The sequence below is a fragment of the Salvia splendens genome, chromosome 5 (genome assembly GCF_004379255.2).
Source record: "Salvia splendens isolate huo1 chromosome 5, SspV2, whole genome shotgun sequence".
In the NCBI taxonomy this organism is placed as follows: domain Eukaryota; kingdom Viridiplantae; phylum Streptophyta; class Magnoliopsida; order Lamiales; family Lamiaceae; genus Salvia; species Salvia splendens.
In genome coordinates, this window is record NC_056036.1 from 4605774 (window position 1) to 4622783 (window position 17010).

At 38.1% G+C, this 17010-nt stretch overlaps 1 protein-coding gene across 1 annotated transcript; it reads right to left on the reverse strand.

The window, feature by feature from the left end:
• Positions 1–217: 217 nt before the first annotated feature.
• Positions 218–3400, reverse strand: LOC121805068 (probable inactive leucine-rich repeat receptor-like protein kinase At3g03770). Its single transcript, XM_042204821.1, has 7 exons — positions 1810–3400; positions 1592–1725; positions 1264–1504; positions 986–1191; positions 852–901; positions 657–768; positions 218–570 (listed from the first exon to the last, which is right to left on the reverse strand). The coding sequence occupies exons 1-7, from the start codon at positions 3149–3151 to the stop codon at positions 310–312; spliced, it is 2346 nt and encodes a 781-aa protein (XP_042060755.1). The 5' UTR covers positions 3152–3400; the 3' UTR covers positions 218–309.
• Positions 3401–17010: the final 13610 nt, after the last annotated feature.

Genomic DNA, 17010 nt, shown 5'->3' on the forward strand with positions numbered 1-17010 from the left:
CATTCGTGCACATTTATGGGAGATCTAATACTAAACATATAACCACATCACAAAAATATAGAAATACAGCATTACACCACTATAAGGGGAGAAAACTACATGAATTATTACTTATTTAATTAGTAGCATCACCTTATATTCATCCCTTGACAAAAAAATTAAATAATTTTTATAATCAATTTGACCTCAAAAGATGGCAATTAGAGAATGCATGAGATGTTCAAAATAAACGGTTCTCAAAAATATTTGCAGCAGTTGATAACAAAGTGCAAATCTAACAATGTATACATTTTCCTAATACATCATAATTTATGGTTCAGCTGGATTGTTAAGGCATGGAGAGCTTCGATTGCTGCTGGAGTTCCGATGCCATGTGTCCTCAACCTGAGCCGCAAACTGCAAGTTCCACACGACATCCTCCATAGAAGGCCTCTCTTGTAGCTCGGTTGACAGGCATCTCAAGCACAGCTCCATCAGAGTCCTGAGTGAATCATCCGAGCATTCCTTGTGAACCGCGGGATCCACAATGCTTCTTCGAGCCATAGAATCCGCCGCCAGGCTCACTGATAGCTGTTCAACAAATCAATTGTTGAAGCTCTCTGATTTGAGAAACAAGATAGTAACATGCATAGTTAGTTCATGCTCTTTCTACTTACAATATCCTTGGATATATTGATATCGTTGAGAGATTTTATCACTCTTCCAACGATCATTTCTAGTAGGATCACCCCAAAGTCATAGACGTCATGCTTCTCCTCACATCCCGACCTATATTGATGCACAAACGGATGCATGAAACTACTTCTGATAAGAAAAAAGACAGGAATCCTAAGAAGGGTACGTGTGCTTACATTGATCCTGACTTTGGCTTTGATCCACAATGCCGGTCTTCTACTTGGCCCTAATCATCAAGTCATGAAATATAGTTCTCAACAAGATAAATAAGAACATTAGAAATATAAGGATTCTGAGATAATTCACTTACTGATATCCTATTCTCCACCAACAGGGGTAAGTTGAATTTCTTGATCTTCACATGGAGGTTGTGGTCGAGCAGAACGTCTGTTATTTTGAGGCGATTTGAGTACACACCGGGTACTATCCCCGTGTGGAGGAAGATGATTCCACGGGCGACTCCAATCCCGGCTGCTATCCTCTGTGTCCAAGTGCACTTGTGTCCTGACTGTCCATCTGTTGAAGATTTTGAGACTTATCCATAAGTTAACATCGAACATCAGCATTTACAGCATTTTGAGTTTGTACCTGATATATACTTCCGGAAAGATCCGTTTGGGACGTATTCGGACACAAGAAGAATCCGGCTGATGCTTGAATCATCTGGATGGCACTCGAAGCAGTGGCCTATCGTGCTAACAAGATGGCAATGCCTGAGTTTGGAGTTCAACTCAAGTTGATGTGTGTAAGTTTGGATGCTGTGTTTTCTCTTCACTTTCAAACTTCTTATGGCAATGGCAGTCCCATCTGTGAGCCATCCTTTGTACACCTGATCCCATTAAAGCATATGTAATAACATGCGAAAATCGAAAGAACCATGCCACGATGCAAATTAATATGATAAAATAAGTGGTACCTGCCCATAAGAACCTTCGCCTATGAGATGTAACGCGTTGAAGTTGTCCGTAGCCTCCTTGAGCTCGTCCACAACGAATGTCCTATACGGTGAAAGGCCAAGAGCTCCCAACTTGATTGTCTCAGATATATACCCTGCCAACATATTCATTTCATATCATTTGCATTTATCAATCAAACATTTGCATTTTACACTGATTTGTAGAAAGAGAGACTCACTTGCATCCTTGAGAAGCTGAAGTGTGAGTCCTGGCGACACCTTATCAACAATCAGCCTCATCTGAGGAGCTTTCCCCGGGTGCATATGGCGCTTCGCGAGTTCCCTCTTCACAAACAGGAATGTGAGGCCAACAAGTGTGACTGTACCAACAACAGCCCCAACCAAAGTTGATGCAAGAACTGCTATACCATGAGGCCTCTTCTCCTTCTTCTGAGGCGAGATCCCCACGGCCAGAGCCTCACTGTGACAAAACGGCACAGGATTCTGATGCAGGTAAGCCGAAGACAAACAATTCCCGTCATACAACACGACCCTCTTCCCGTAACCAGTCCCGTTGAGGCACTCAGGCAAGTCGCCAGTCAGCCGATTTTCAGACAGATTCACAAATGTGAGCCCTGCATTGCAAGACATGTTCTGCAAGAGCTTCCCAGTGAGCTTGTTCCCACCGATGTCTAAGTAAGTCAGAGACGGGAGCGACAGCAGAGACGGGGAGAACGCCCCCACGAGCTCGTTCGAGGAGATATCAAGCCTCTGAAGCTGATACCAAGAGCTCACCTCATCTAATGACACAATGGAGTGAAACCTATTATTCCTAAGCACTAAAGAAACAATCTTTTTGGGAATACTAGGAAACTGAGGTCCAAGATTGTTGTCTTCCAAATCAAGAACTTGGAGATTTGTCAAGTTGTGAAGCTCAGCCACTTCACCAGACAGATTATTTGCAGTTAGCACAAGAGCCCTAAGATTCACCATGGAAGAAAATGCCCTTGGAAATGAGCCACTAAATGAGTTGTTCTTCACACTCAACACCCTCAATGAAGGCAAAGAGCCAATCCAATCAGGAATCTCACCCTCAAACCTATTGTGATCCAATATTAGAGTCTGCAAATTCTTAATAAATGACATTTCTCTAGGGATTGAACCACCAAACTGATTTGAGGTAACATTCAATATCTCCAATGAAACCAAAGCCCCAACCTCAGAGGGCAATGGCCCCATTAGCCCTAGTGATACCAAAGACAGCACCTTTAAATTTGGGAGCTCAGCAATATTTGAGAACAATGCAGCAGCTGAGAAATCTTGGCTCAAGTGAGGGAACCAGTAGTTACCAGTGATGTGGAGCTGAGTGATGTTTCCTTCATAGCAAGCAAGAGAGAGAATCTGAGTTGGCTCATTGTTGCAGAAATCTTGATCCTCATCTTCAACTGCTATTTCCTGAGAGAAGTTGAGTTGCTGCTTGATCTTCAAAAGGGTTTGGAACTGAGAATTCCCCAACTGGTTTGAGAAAATGGGCTGCACCAAAAACAAGAAGATGAAGAGAAAGATTCTTGCTCTAGCCATTGATGAACCGAGAGAAACTACTACTGCATGTATGTAGTATATTATGTGTTACACTAATAAACTAATACTATTTCCCATTTCCCTGATTCTTGGATGCTTTGTAAAGTGTATTTTATTCAGCAGAAGACAAATGCATTGAGAATGTGAGCTTGCAAATGACAGTCATTAGTTTTAGAGTACCAACACGTAGCACAAACTACACAAATTTAAAGAATCTGGTTGTTACTAAGGAATAATCAATTTATAATTTTAAGTTTATATTATTGCAGTTTTTTGTCATGATTGTTTTACTTAGGGACAAAAGTAAAACAATCATGACAAAAAACTGCAATAATATAAACTTAAAATTATAAATTGATTATTCCTTAGTAACAACCAGATTTACTACTAATATTTTATGCAGCCACAGTACTTCATTGGTCTAAGATGACTCTAGCCACATAGCAATAGCCAATACAAATATTGTTTTGATGTCAGGCATAATTCCAAAAGCAGAAGATTTGAAGTAAATTATTTTATGCACTTTTTCAAAGAAAAAAAAGTAAGTAGGAATTTGGCTTAATTAGACATTAAGACCAATATATTTGATTGAAATTACAAAAATGATGGTTTAAACAAAAGATATAGTTGATCAAATGTTGGAAAAAGAGCAAGAGTTAATAATTTCATGCAAAAATTAATAATGTCAAAATACCAAAGTTGCATTAGTTTTTAAATAATTGTATATGATATTTCTAGACATTATAGATAGGAGAGTCAATTATTAACCAAAATCATATGAGAAATAGTGACAGTAAACATTTGGCTGCTATATCAATTAATCATGAAACCAAGGCTGAAAATGAGACAGGAAAAGGCATATAACAAGAAAAAAATGAATAGTGATTGGGGCCACAAAATGGCCATTTTGTAGAAAGTATCCAAAATAAGTTCACAAGATGTGTCTGCAATGGAAAAGAGAGTATTGAATCTTCTAGCTTTTGTCACACCATGAGCAAAATTGAAGTCACGGGTGTTTGAAAGAATAGGGTGAGGATTCTTGTGAAAATTACGTCCCATTCACATGTCTTATTTTCTTGAATCTTTGTTATTGTTTGCATCTATTTCACTAGAGGTGACCACCTCTCTTTCTCAAGAATCAAATAAAGACAACTTGCAATATGTCTATGGTGGTGGGTCGCAAAAAGATCGTGGGCCAGATGATTTCATCGAGCGAAAATCGAGATGGCGATGATGGAACGTAAAGGTGGGACAAAGGATTTAATATCGAACGCGACCTAGTTGGTAAAACGTTTTTATTAATTCATTTTTATTCTAATCAATAGATTTCTGAGTTCAATTCTGAATATTAACATAGGGGTGCGTTAAAATGACAACACCTCTTAAAGTGACACCGTGACACCACGTAGCCTGCAATAGTATAAACGCTACACTGCAATCTATAGATGGTAGTCTAGCGTATTAGATATTGCAGACGGGCAAAAATTGCAGTCTACATATTGGATATTGCAGCCCGAGAAAATTTACCCTTGAGCATTTTTTTATAATTGCCACATGGCAGCTGATTATTCGTTCACGTGTACAAATGATTGACTAAGAATGGTAGTATGATGTCACTTTAAGAGGTGGTGTCATTTTAAAACAAATCTATTAACATAAAAGTAAATTGAGGAATTATTATTGATTATCTTTAAAAGAATATGATCCGAGAAGAGATCATCCTTCATGTCTCACTGTCAAATTTTTTTTTTTTTTTTTACATTTTTTCTCTACAATTTCGGTATAGATTTACTAAACCAGTTAGGATTATATTATCTTAAATATCTTTTATATATAATTTACATTCTTTAGTTAGTATAGATTATTTCATGGTATATAACTTTTTTAATGGTAAAATGTCGGAAAAATCACAAAGTTGTGTCGATTTCACAATTTTCAAATATAGTCGATTATATAATAATTTTACAAAGTTTTCAATCGTCTAATAGCCCAAAAATCGACACCCTTTGACCGATTTTTCTATTACAATGCCCAAACACATAGGATGCCAAAGTTTTTGGTCGATGAGGCAATTGAGAAGATTGCAATATTTATAATGTGATTGACTATTTTCTAAAGTTGCGAGATTAATCAGAAAAAAAATTGATCAAACTTGGGTGATTTTTTTCCGGTAAATTTTCTTTTTTTTTTAATTCTCCTTTATGCAATAAATGTTGATTATATAGTTTTATTAGAATATTAGGTGATGCTTAATGGAGTAATAATGATTTGGGTCATTCCTAAACTTAACATGTGAAGATAATGCGAATAATTCCTCTTGGATTGGGCTTTGTGGTGTGGGGATGTATTTTAATTCAGGCCTTCCATTTTTTTTTTTTTATTTTGGTAAAGAATCAATTTTGTCTCATCATTTGAGGTAGAAATGAGTGGTCTTTGTTGTGAGGGAAGAAATACTATTTTTAATTATTTATGTGCATCTTATATGTTCAATTAAATCTGGGAGGTAGAAAGTATTTTTCCTTATATAACTAATGTTCAACAACTCACCTAACCTAACTGGACTTGACTTTATCTCGAATATTTTTCATCTAAATCATTTTCAAAGTTTGAATCAAGAAAAAGCCCATTGAAGAACAAGTTGGAAAATCTGATATTGTGACACGTGAATATAATCTGATACATGAATACATCCAATATTAGTGAAATTATATGAAGTTAAACGAATGTTTGGAAAATACTCATTTTTCTCTACGTAAAACATATGGTTTCAACAGTTCACAATGAATGTGAGTTATAATTGTAACATTTTAAAATTCGTATTAGTGTAAACTCAAGTAAATTTTTTGTTATTCCTACAATTAATTCTAAAAAATAAAAAAATCAAGTTTAATCCGATTTAAATATTATGCTTCACCGACAAGGACCAAATCTAACCGCTCCAAAATTTAAATTTTATTCTTCATTGGTATATTTGAACACAAACAAAATAAAAACATTACTATACCTATTAAAATAGTAATAATGATAGATTTTTGAATAAATAGGAGTACTAATTTTTTAATAAAGGATTGTCATTTCATAATGTAAATTTAAAATCAAGAATTGTTATTGCATTTCTAGAAAATCCTAAGGAATGATTTAATATGGGAGAATATGCTATATTAGTCATAATAATGTTAAATTCTCTAAATTATGTACCACGTCGACTTGGTGAAGATCCAATCTAATTTATATAAGTGTGGATAAACTCTCCCCCTTATAAGGCCTTTTAAGGGCTAAGTGGCTCATTTCTAATATGGTATCAGAGCGGACCCAAGTCGATGATGGTTTTCTCTTATCTCTTATCTACCTCACGAGTGGAAGACCGATATCCTTTCCGACCCACATCGATGATGGTTCTCTTATGTCTTGTATTGCCTACCCACGTAATGGAAGACCGATGTCCTTTCCAGCCCACACGTGAGGGGGCGTGTTAAATTCTCTAGATTCTGTCCCACATCGACTTGGTGAAGATCCAATCTAATCTATATAAGTGTGGATAACTCTCCCCTTATAAGACATTTTAAGGGGTGAGTGACCAATTTCTAATAAATAATCTAACTTCTATCATGACTCCTGACTATGATAGAAGGTTGCCTATGTTACCATTTCTTTTCCGCTATTTCACCTACCTCTTCACGGTAGCATTTCGTTTTCTTTTCTTTAACCATATATAATCTAGATATGAAATTAAAAATTCCTAGCCATTATAATTAGATGTAATGAAGGTGTTACTCAAGCAACTTGCACTATAGCTCTAATTTTTTGACAAAATTTTTTATTCTCTTTTTCTTCCTCACGCTTTTATCTCCACCTAATCTTTAAACATTACTACTTTCTTTAATATATTAAATGGTTAATAATGTGTCTATCTCTTTTTTTCACACTTTCAAAAAAATCATACCTACCCTTCAAAGGTAACAAAATTGGTCGCATTTCTAACCAAAAAAAAAAATTGGACTTCCTCCATCCCCTAAAAACATTTTTTTTGAAATTGACACGAGTTATAATGCAAAATTGCTAAATAAGAGAAGAGGTAGAAAAAAAAGTGTGTTAATAGAAAATATGTCTCATCTTATTTGAGAGAGAAATTTTCTTATATAAAAAGTTTCTATTTTTAGAGATAGACAGAACGGAAAAAAATATCTATTTTAAAAGGAGGCGAGAAGTAGGTGGTTTTTTTATTAAACAACCCAACACTAGAGAGCGCCAAATCCAAAATGATGACAATTCACATCACGCCTGCTTTCAAAATCCATTATATAACCAAATAAGATGGCCTAAACTACAAGTTGCTATATGTTTAATATATTCAAAATGGTTTGGTAGAAGATCAAATGTAATTTATTTAGTAAGACATTTTTCAATTAATAAATCAGAAATTTAAGTCATCATCATGGCTATATAGTTAGATGTGAAATCATTATAAATTATATTTAGAAAACTTATTTCCTACATTCCAAATGATTTGAGTTATACTATTTCATTTTGGATGGTCACACATTATTATTTAAGTAATTTTATTTTATAACAAAGAGTAACATAAAAATATTTTACTTTATTCACTTCTACTTTAGTCTTTTTTTCTCCGGTTTTATTCATTCTATACTTCTATTATCAATTTGTCAAGATCAAAATAAAACTATTCAAATACAACACAGAATGGAGGAAGTAGGTGTTTGGTGGCTCACCAAACTTCAATTTTTCCTTAGCATGCTCTCTTCAACTTGGAATTCTCTTCTCTTATAATCCTCTTCATTTATTACTTCAAGGCTAAATTTAGTGTTTTATACTTTCATACTTGAACTTATTATCTACACCAATATTTGAATTTAACATACCCAATTAAATCCTTTTATACATATTACTGTGTTAAACTATACTACATGTTAAAAATATCCGTGTCTAATGAAGTGCTCCAAACACGTAATAATTTTATCAGGATTTATCGATATTTCATCTAATTGACTATTAGATTGATATATAGAGACTGAAAAACATAGATAAACAAAATTGAAGAGGAGACAAGAAAACACATCACCTTTATTGGATGGCCTGTTATTATTATTTTATACACGTACATGCTTCGTAGCATATTTCATAAATAAATGCAACTTATTATGATGGAGGGAGTGATTCGAACATAGTTAATGAATTTTCATTTATTCATAAACGAAGAAAATCACTAATTCACGATTTAACCTCTCGTTTTACGTTTTAAATGACTTTCATAAATCATAGCTATAAATCATAGTTATATATATATAACTTATTTGGATTGTATTAGAAATCAAGTAACTTATTTGGAGTATTATGTAGTAGTAGCACTTTAGATATTAGTTGGATGTCAAAATCAAATGTCTAGACTTATTTGGAATTTCGTAGATCAGGATTAGGAGTTAGGACACCATATCTCTTCCAAATTACCTGCTTATGTTTGAACACCTCACTCATGCAAAAAACAAATGAAATAAAAACTTTCAATGATAATAATTAATTACTTATAAGACATGCTTGATATAGCATATGCATGGAAAATGGAGTATTTATGTGCCTGTATATACTTACTACTAATATGTCCATAATTTTTAATTAATAGTATCTTCCCAAGTCCTAACTGGATTTTATTTAATGGTAGCAGTATGTAATTGATTATTGATTTTAAATATTTGATGGTTAAATGCAGGTGTTAGATATACTGATTAAGAAAGTAGTATATATTCAATTATGCGAAGATAGAAAGTAAGCTCTAAAACTGATATAGTGATATTACATAGATTTTTTCGTGTGTATTTGGGTTTTAAATTTGACTTTCTTTCTGTTGGTAGATTGTGATGGCTCAAGCTCGGCAAGCTCGGCAGCTCGGCAGCTCGGCTGTTATGACAACTCGTTTCAGCAGCCGATTAGATCTGTTTGTTAGTCAAGTTTTAATCCTAGCCGTAGGATTGAAACTAGCCGTTAGTTTCTGTTAAATAGCTAATTCATTAGTTAGTTTTACACGGTAGCTCATCTTCTCTCTCTCGTTTTTCTCATTCCAGTGAATAAAATTTCCTTTACAATTTCATTCCAATCTTCAACCGATTGTTCTTGCTACTCAAATCGTTCCTCAATTGTTTACAAATTGGCGCCGTCTGTGGGAATCAGGAGGCGCGATTGATTTCTGATTTGTTCTTTCGGTGGTGAGATTGGAGGGTGTTATGGCTTCTAGGTTTGAGGCCGAGAAATTCACGGGTAGGAATGATTTCGGCTTATGGCGGATGAAGATGCGGGCTATGCTGATTCATCAAGGCCTTGCTTCGGCGTTGGAGGCGGGCGGAAAGGAGGATAAGTCGGAGGAAGGGGAGAAGGTGGATCTTGACGAAAAGGAGATCCTTAAACGAGCTGAGATCGAGGCGAAAGCTCATAGTGCAATTGTGCTATGCCTCGGGGATAAAGTTCTTCGAGAGGTTGCAAAAGAAAAGACTGCAGCCGGAATAATCGCGAAGCTCGAAGACTTGTACATGGCTAAGTCCTTGGCCAATAGGCTGCTCATGAAGCAGCGGTTATACTCCTATCGATTCTTGGATGATAAAGGGATATTGGAGCAACTTGAAGACTTCAATAAGGCGGTCGATGATCTTGAAAATATCGACGCCTCGATAGGGGATGAAGATAAGGCAATATTACTTTTGAATGCTCTGCCGAAGTCATTTGATCAGCTACGAGATGCTATATTGTATGGCCGAGAGGGTACTATCACCCTTGTTGAAGTTCAGTCGGCCATAAGAGCAAAAGAAATTCAGAAGTCAGGCTCTAAGAATCCAGAGGCTATGGCTGAGAGCCTAAATGTCAAGAAGTTCAAGGGAGTCAAGAGGTTTCAGAAGCCGAGCCAAGAAAATCAGAAAACTCCATCAAATGATCAAAAGGAAACCCGCTCATGTCATTGGTGCAAGAAGCCGGGTCACCTCAAAAAGGATTGCTTCGCATGGAAAAGAAGGCAAGCAAATGGTGGTGGAAACCGTGTTCCATCTACTGACTGTGTTGAGGAAACTGATGTGCCAGAAATTCTGAATGTGATGGAGGGTGGTCTGGGAGGATCTTGGATCATGGACTCGGGGTGTAGTCTGCATATGAGTCCGAATCTTGGCTGGTTTGAGGAGATCCAAGAGATGACTGGATCGGTTATATTGGGCAACAACCAAGTTTGTACCATCCAAGGTATAGGCAAGATCAGGCTGAGAATGCAAGATGGATCTGTGAAGATTATAAGTGAAGTGAGATATATACCTGATATCAAGAGGAATCTCATTTCACTTGGGCTTCTTGAACGCAAGGGATATACATTCTGCTCTACTGGGGGAAAAATGACAGTTTCCAAGGATCAAAGAGTGGTGATGGAAGCTGAAAGGAGGGGAAGCTTGTACTATCTACTGGCTAGTGTTGAGATCCCTACTGCACAGGCAAATATTGTGAAGGCTGATGACTTCAAAATCTGGCATATGCGGCTTGCTCATGCAGCTGAGGGAAGCATTAAGGAGCTGGCCAAGAAGGGGATTATACAAAGTTCTGGGCAGATGGACACTACTCCATGTGAGGAATGCATTTTGGGTAAGTCCAAGAAACAGCCCTATCCCAAAGGCAAGCACACTTCCACATCCACTCTTGATTATGCCCATAGTGACTTGTGGGGTCCTGCATCTGTGGTGTCAGTAGGTGGAGGGAAGTATTATATGAGTATCATAGATGACTACTCTAGAAAAATGTGGATATACATTTTGAGAGAGAAATCAGAGGCTTTTAGTAAGTTCAAGCAATGGTGCCTGGAAGTGGAGAAGGAGAAGTCAGTGGTTCTTAAATGTTTGAGGACTGATAACGGCTTGGAGTATCTCTCCAAAGAGTTTGATAACTTTTGTAAGGAGAGGGGAATTAAAAGGCACCGGACTGTACCTCTGAATCCTCAGCAGAATGGCATAGCAGAAAGGGCAAATAGAACCATAATAGAGAGGGTGAGGTGTATGCTCCTCTCATCTGGACTTGAGAAGAAGTTTTGGGCCGAGGCTGCATCCACGGCTGTGAAACTTATCAACAAATGTCCCTCATCAAGTATAGAGGGAGACACACCTGATTTTAGATGGTATGGCAGCCATGGAGATTACACCACATTGAGAGTGTTTGGCTGCAAGGCATATGCTCATCTCAAACAAGGGAAGTTGGATGCTCGGGCTATTAGGTGTGTGATGTTGGGATATCAACCTGGGGTGAAGGGATATCGTTTGTGGTGTGTAGAGCCAGGGAATCACAAGATTGTGATTAGTAGAGATGTTGTATTCTCTGAAACTGAAATGCCTTTTCTGGATAAGAACAAAGTGATAGTTGAGAAGCCTGATTCTGTGACTGATTCTGTTGATAAAGCTGACTTTGAGGTGGAGCATGGGAGACATGAGAAACATGGGGAGAGTGAAGAAGTCACTGAGCCTCAGAGTGCTCAGAATGAGACACAAACACAGCCTCAAGATAATCTGGAAAACTACCAGCTGGCTAGGGATCGAGTCAGAAGAAAGATCAAGCTGCCATCAAGATTTGATGATTCTGAGATGCTATTTTATGCATTATGTGTGGCTGAAGATGTTGAGTATATAGAGCCATCCTCATATAAGGAAGCAATGGAGAGCAAAGAATGGGAAAAGTGGATGAAAGCAATGGTGGATGAAATTGATTCTCTACTAAAAAATGGCACTTGGATATTGGTTGAGAAACCTGATGGAAGGAAGGTTATCAGCTGTAAATGGATATTCAAAAAGAAGCTGGAAGGTGCTGAGGGTGATCAGATCAGATTTAAAGCCCGGTTAGTGGCTAGAGGATTCACTCAAGAGCATGGAGTTGATTTCAATGAGGTCTTCTCACCGGTTGTAAAGCATTCTTCCATTCGAATGTTGCTGGCTTTGGTTGCTAAGTTGGATCTGGAATTGGAGCAGCTTGATGTGAAAACGGCCTTCTTACATGGAGGGCTAGAGGAAACAATCTACATGGCCCAGCCTGAGGGCTTCATCAAACCAGGGAATGAAAATAAAGTATGCTTGCTGAGAAGAAGTATATATGGTTTGAAGCAGGCTAGTAGACAGTGGAATAAGACTTTTGATGATTATATGATCAAGATTGGTTTTCAGAGATCAAGTTATGACTCCTGTGTATATGTCAGAAAAGGGGGCATACATCCTACATATCTTCTACTTTATGTAGATGACATGCTTGTTGCTGGAGCTAGCAGGAAGGCAGTGCAAGAAGTGAAGGATGAACTCAATGCTGCGTTTGAAATGAAAGACCTCGGGCCAGCAAGGAGAATCTTAGGCATGAACATTATCAGAGATAGAGCTAAAAGGCAATTGTGGCTACTCCACTAGCAATGCACTTCAAGCTCAAGGCTGATCAGAGGCCCAACAGTGAGGCTGAGTCCAGAGAAATGATGAAGATACCCTATGCTAATATAGTAGGGAGCATTATGTATGCTATGATCAGCACCAGAGCAGATATAGCACAAGCCACAAGTGTTGTCAGCCGGTTTATGGCAAATCATGGAAGAGAACATTGGATTGCTCTCAAATGGTTGATGAGGTATCTAAGGGGTGCTGGGGATGTAGCCATTCTATATGGAGTGAATGATGGAGGTGGAGCTGATGCTATTGTGGGATATTGTGACTCGGACTTTGCTGGGAACTTAGACAACAGAAAGTCTCAGTCGGCATACATATTCACAATGTTTGGGTCTGCTATTAGCTGGAAATCAAGTCTCCAAAGTGTGGTGGCACTTTCCACAACGGAAGCAGAATTTATCTCACTTGCTGCTGCAATCAAAGAGAGTTTCTGGTTGAAAGGAATGTTGTCTGATCTTGGGATTGAGCAAGGGGCGATAGCAGTTGGCTGTGACAATAATAGTGCCCTATTTCTGGCCAAGCATCAAGCTTATCACGAGAGATCAAAGCACATTGATGTGCGGTATCACTTCATCAGGGAGGAGATTGAAAGAGGCAATGTGAAAGTCTTCAAAGTTCATACTTCAGAGAACCCGGCAGACATGTTGACTAAACCATTGCCTAAGGAAAAGTTTCTACTATGTTTGAAACTAGTGGGACTGGAAAGGAAGAGTTTGGTTGGTGATTGAGCAATCAAGGTGGAGTTTGTTGGTAGATTGTGATGGCTCAAGCACCAAGCTCGGCAAGCTCGGCAAGCTCGGCAAGCTCGGCAGCTCGGCAGCTCGGCTGTTATGACAACTCGTTTCAGCAGCCGATTAGATCTGTTTGTTAGTCAAGTTTTAATCCTAGCCGTAGGATTGAAACTAGCCGTTAGTTTCTGTTAAATAGCTAATTCATTAGTTAGTTTTACACGGTAGCTCATCTTCTCTCTCTCGTTTTTCTCATTCCAGTGAATAAAATTTCCTTTACAATTTCATTCCAATCTTCAACCGATTGTTCTTGCTACTCAAATCGTTCCTCAATTGTTTACACTTTCATAATAAGTTGAGCATCCGCAGCGGTGCTCGCTGGGACGGACGGTGTCTGTGTCGCTGGCGCGGCACCGCTGTCGCCGCTGGCACGGTGCTACTCGATGCATCGAGCACGTCCGTGCCGCTGAGCAGGCTACGTGGCGCGTTTTTATTGGCCAACGGATTATCCATTGGAAATTCAATTTTTTTAAAAAAAATTGAAAATAATACCAAAATTTTTTTAAAAAAATCTCAGATTCTAAAATATATGGCCGTTTTATTACCGTTTTTCTGAAATTTTTTTGATTTTTAATATTTTTTTATTCCTAAAATCATCTATAAATACACACATTCATCATCCATTCATCTCTCATTCATATTTTTTCATACAGCTCATCTACATCTTCCTCTCTCACTCAAACGCTCTCAAATAGATTTCATCGATATCATGGCGGAAGCGGAGCCCGAAGAATAAGAATACTATGAACAATATCGTGCCGCCTATGAACCCTATGTCGCCGCCACTACCCCCGCCTCTCCTCCTCGGCCAACTAGATCAATTCACCGCTACATCCCTCGTGACTGGGAGGGAGCCAACGAAAGGCTCGTTGCTGACTATTTTTCCGACCAGCCGCAGTTTTCGCAAGATTACTTTCGGCGGCGTTTCGCATGTCAAAACGGTTGTTTATGCGTATTGTCAACACATTGTCCTCCCGTGTTGAATACTTTCAATCAAGTAGAGACGCAACCGGTCGACAAAGTCTCTCAGCGTTGCAGAAGTGTACTTGTGCCATCCGACAACTTGCTACTGGGCAAACAGCTGACCTCTTCGACGAGTATTTGCATGTCGGTGAGTCAACTGGAATCATATGCCTTTAAAATTTTTTGTGACGGCGTTCGTTTTGCTTTCGGTGATGAATTCCTTCGGGCACCCCACCGATGTGAAGGGGTTTGCTGCGGAAGCGTGCGTTCTAACGGATCACATAAAAACTAATCTATTTAGCAGATTATTTAGATAAACTCTATTCGCGTAGTTTTCACATGTATCATGCTCACAACTTGAATTTAAACATGCTTTAGCAAAAATAATCCCTAAAACATGCTTGCTACGGAGTTAGCCAATTTACCTCGTTGATTCACTTAAGAATCGAAGATGGCTTGTGTCTTCTCCACGTGAAGATCTTGAGTACTCGACCTCGGATCTTCTGATTGGTATCCCGGACTGTAATCTAATATTTATGTGGGCAAATCTCACCAGAATTCTAGGACTTAAATAAAGAAGACAGAACCCTGCTCACGAAAGGAGAGCAAAAATCGTTCCTCTCCTTGGAATAGGGGGAAGGAAAATTGTAAAATAAAACAAGTTTATTTTCTAGTCTCCTTTATTCTCCTATTTATATTAAGTCACATATTTGGCCCAGTCAGGGATCTAAGGAAGAATTTGGATATGACCTCCCCCAATTAGCTTTTTACTAATTAAATTGAACCCACAATTTAATATGAGCTTATATTGGAATATTACAATCAACCACTAAAGAAGTAATATTGCACCGCCCATCCAAATCCGAAATTACAAGTATTCCGAGTTTCCATTTGTTTGTCATTTATTCCCCGCGCTTAAGACAGAAACATCCATTAATTAATCAATGTATGCTATGGACTTAATTAATGAAAATATTATAAACTCCAAGAGTGGACTTAGCAAGAAACACTTATTTATTATTCATAGAGTAATCAAACTCCAACTAGCTAGGTTCCGAATAATAAAACCTTGTTTCGAGCTCCTCTTGTGGATGTTATCAAACGAGACTCACCTCGTGCATGATTCAATATAATAGCAATCTTAGCACCGCTAGATATTAATCGCCACTACCCAAGATGTCAGGATCGTTGGGTTACGAAAAACCCACACATATTGGTAAGTCAAAGTAGTAGATAATCAATATCGTATGCTCAATGCTAACGTACATTGATTAAGAAATTAATTCTCAAGACCTCGTCTTTCAGTAGATAGCATAAAGACTCGTCTTGCCGTTTAGATCCAATTCAGTGCTATACCACACCAATGTCAACTTATTTCAATAAGGCTTAGAAATAATCGGGCTGACATTGCAACCTTTCACGATAGGTAGTCTAGGCCTATCTAGGTTGTGAAATTCTTATTTTTTTTTGTTCAGAACTGACCGTGTTACCTTAAAGTGGACGACGCCCACAACCGGTCTACTAAAACAAAGACTTAGACTTTGTTACGTTCGCTTATACATTTAAATATGCAATAAACATCTATTAAATGTAAAACATAACAACATTATGACAAAAATAATCTGTTGCATTCATTGGAAAAGAATATATAGAGTTTTATAGTATTCAATCACTCGAAAGGTGATTTCTAGTATACAAAACCCTAACACGATGATTGTCAACGGTTGCTTCGTCTTCACGAAACAGTCCACGGTTTTCCCAGTATGCTTGGCAGCATTGACTACATGCATTGGAAGTGGAAGAATTGTCCGACTGCTTGGAGGGGGCAACACTTAAGCGGCCACAAAGGCGGCGGCCCAACACTTATCCTTGAAGCGGTCGCCGACTACCGCCTATGGATTTGGCATGCATATTTCAGTATTGCCGGATCCAACAACGACTTGAACGTGCTCTATTCTTCACCACTCTTCAATGATGTTTTGAAAGGTGTAGTACCGACGATCGACTTCACCGTCAACGAAAATGCATACCACATGGGTTACTATCTCGCCGATGGTATCTACCCAAGGTGGTCGACTTTCATGAAGACGTTCAGCAATCCGCAAGAATCGGGACGGGTTCTTTTTGCGCAGCGTCAAGAGTCTGCTCGGAAAGACGTCGAAAGAGCTTTTGTGGTCCTTCAAGGCCGATTCAACATTGTGAAGGCCCCGTCTCGGTTGTGGTACGTTAAGAATATCGCCGACATCATGTACACGTGTATTATCTTGCACAACATGATTATAGCTAACGAAGGACCGAATGTGGCTAACTTTTATGACGATGATGAAGCCAGAAGCTCAACCGCAAGGTCTCCCCCACGCCGAGGTGTGCATACGACGGTGGGCGAGAGGATCGAAACAAGAAACACAATGCGCGATACCCGAACCCACACTGAGCTACAAGAAGACCTAATCAAACACATTTGGGCGAAATTCGGCCACGAGTAGTGGGTTTTTTTAATTTTATGAATTTAATTATGTAATTTTTAATTTTCAGAATTTTAATTATGTAATTTTTAATTTTTAGGATTTTAATTATGTAATTTTAAATTTTTTGTAATTTGTAATAGTATTCCGGGTATTTTTAATGCATTTTAATATTGTGAAAATGTTTTTATTTA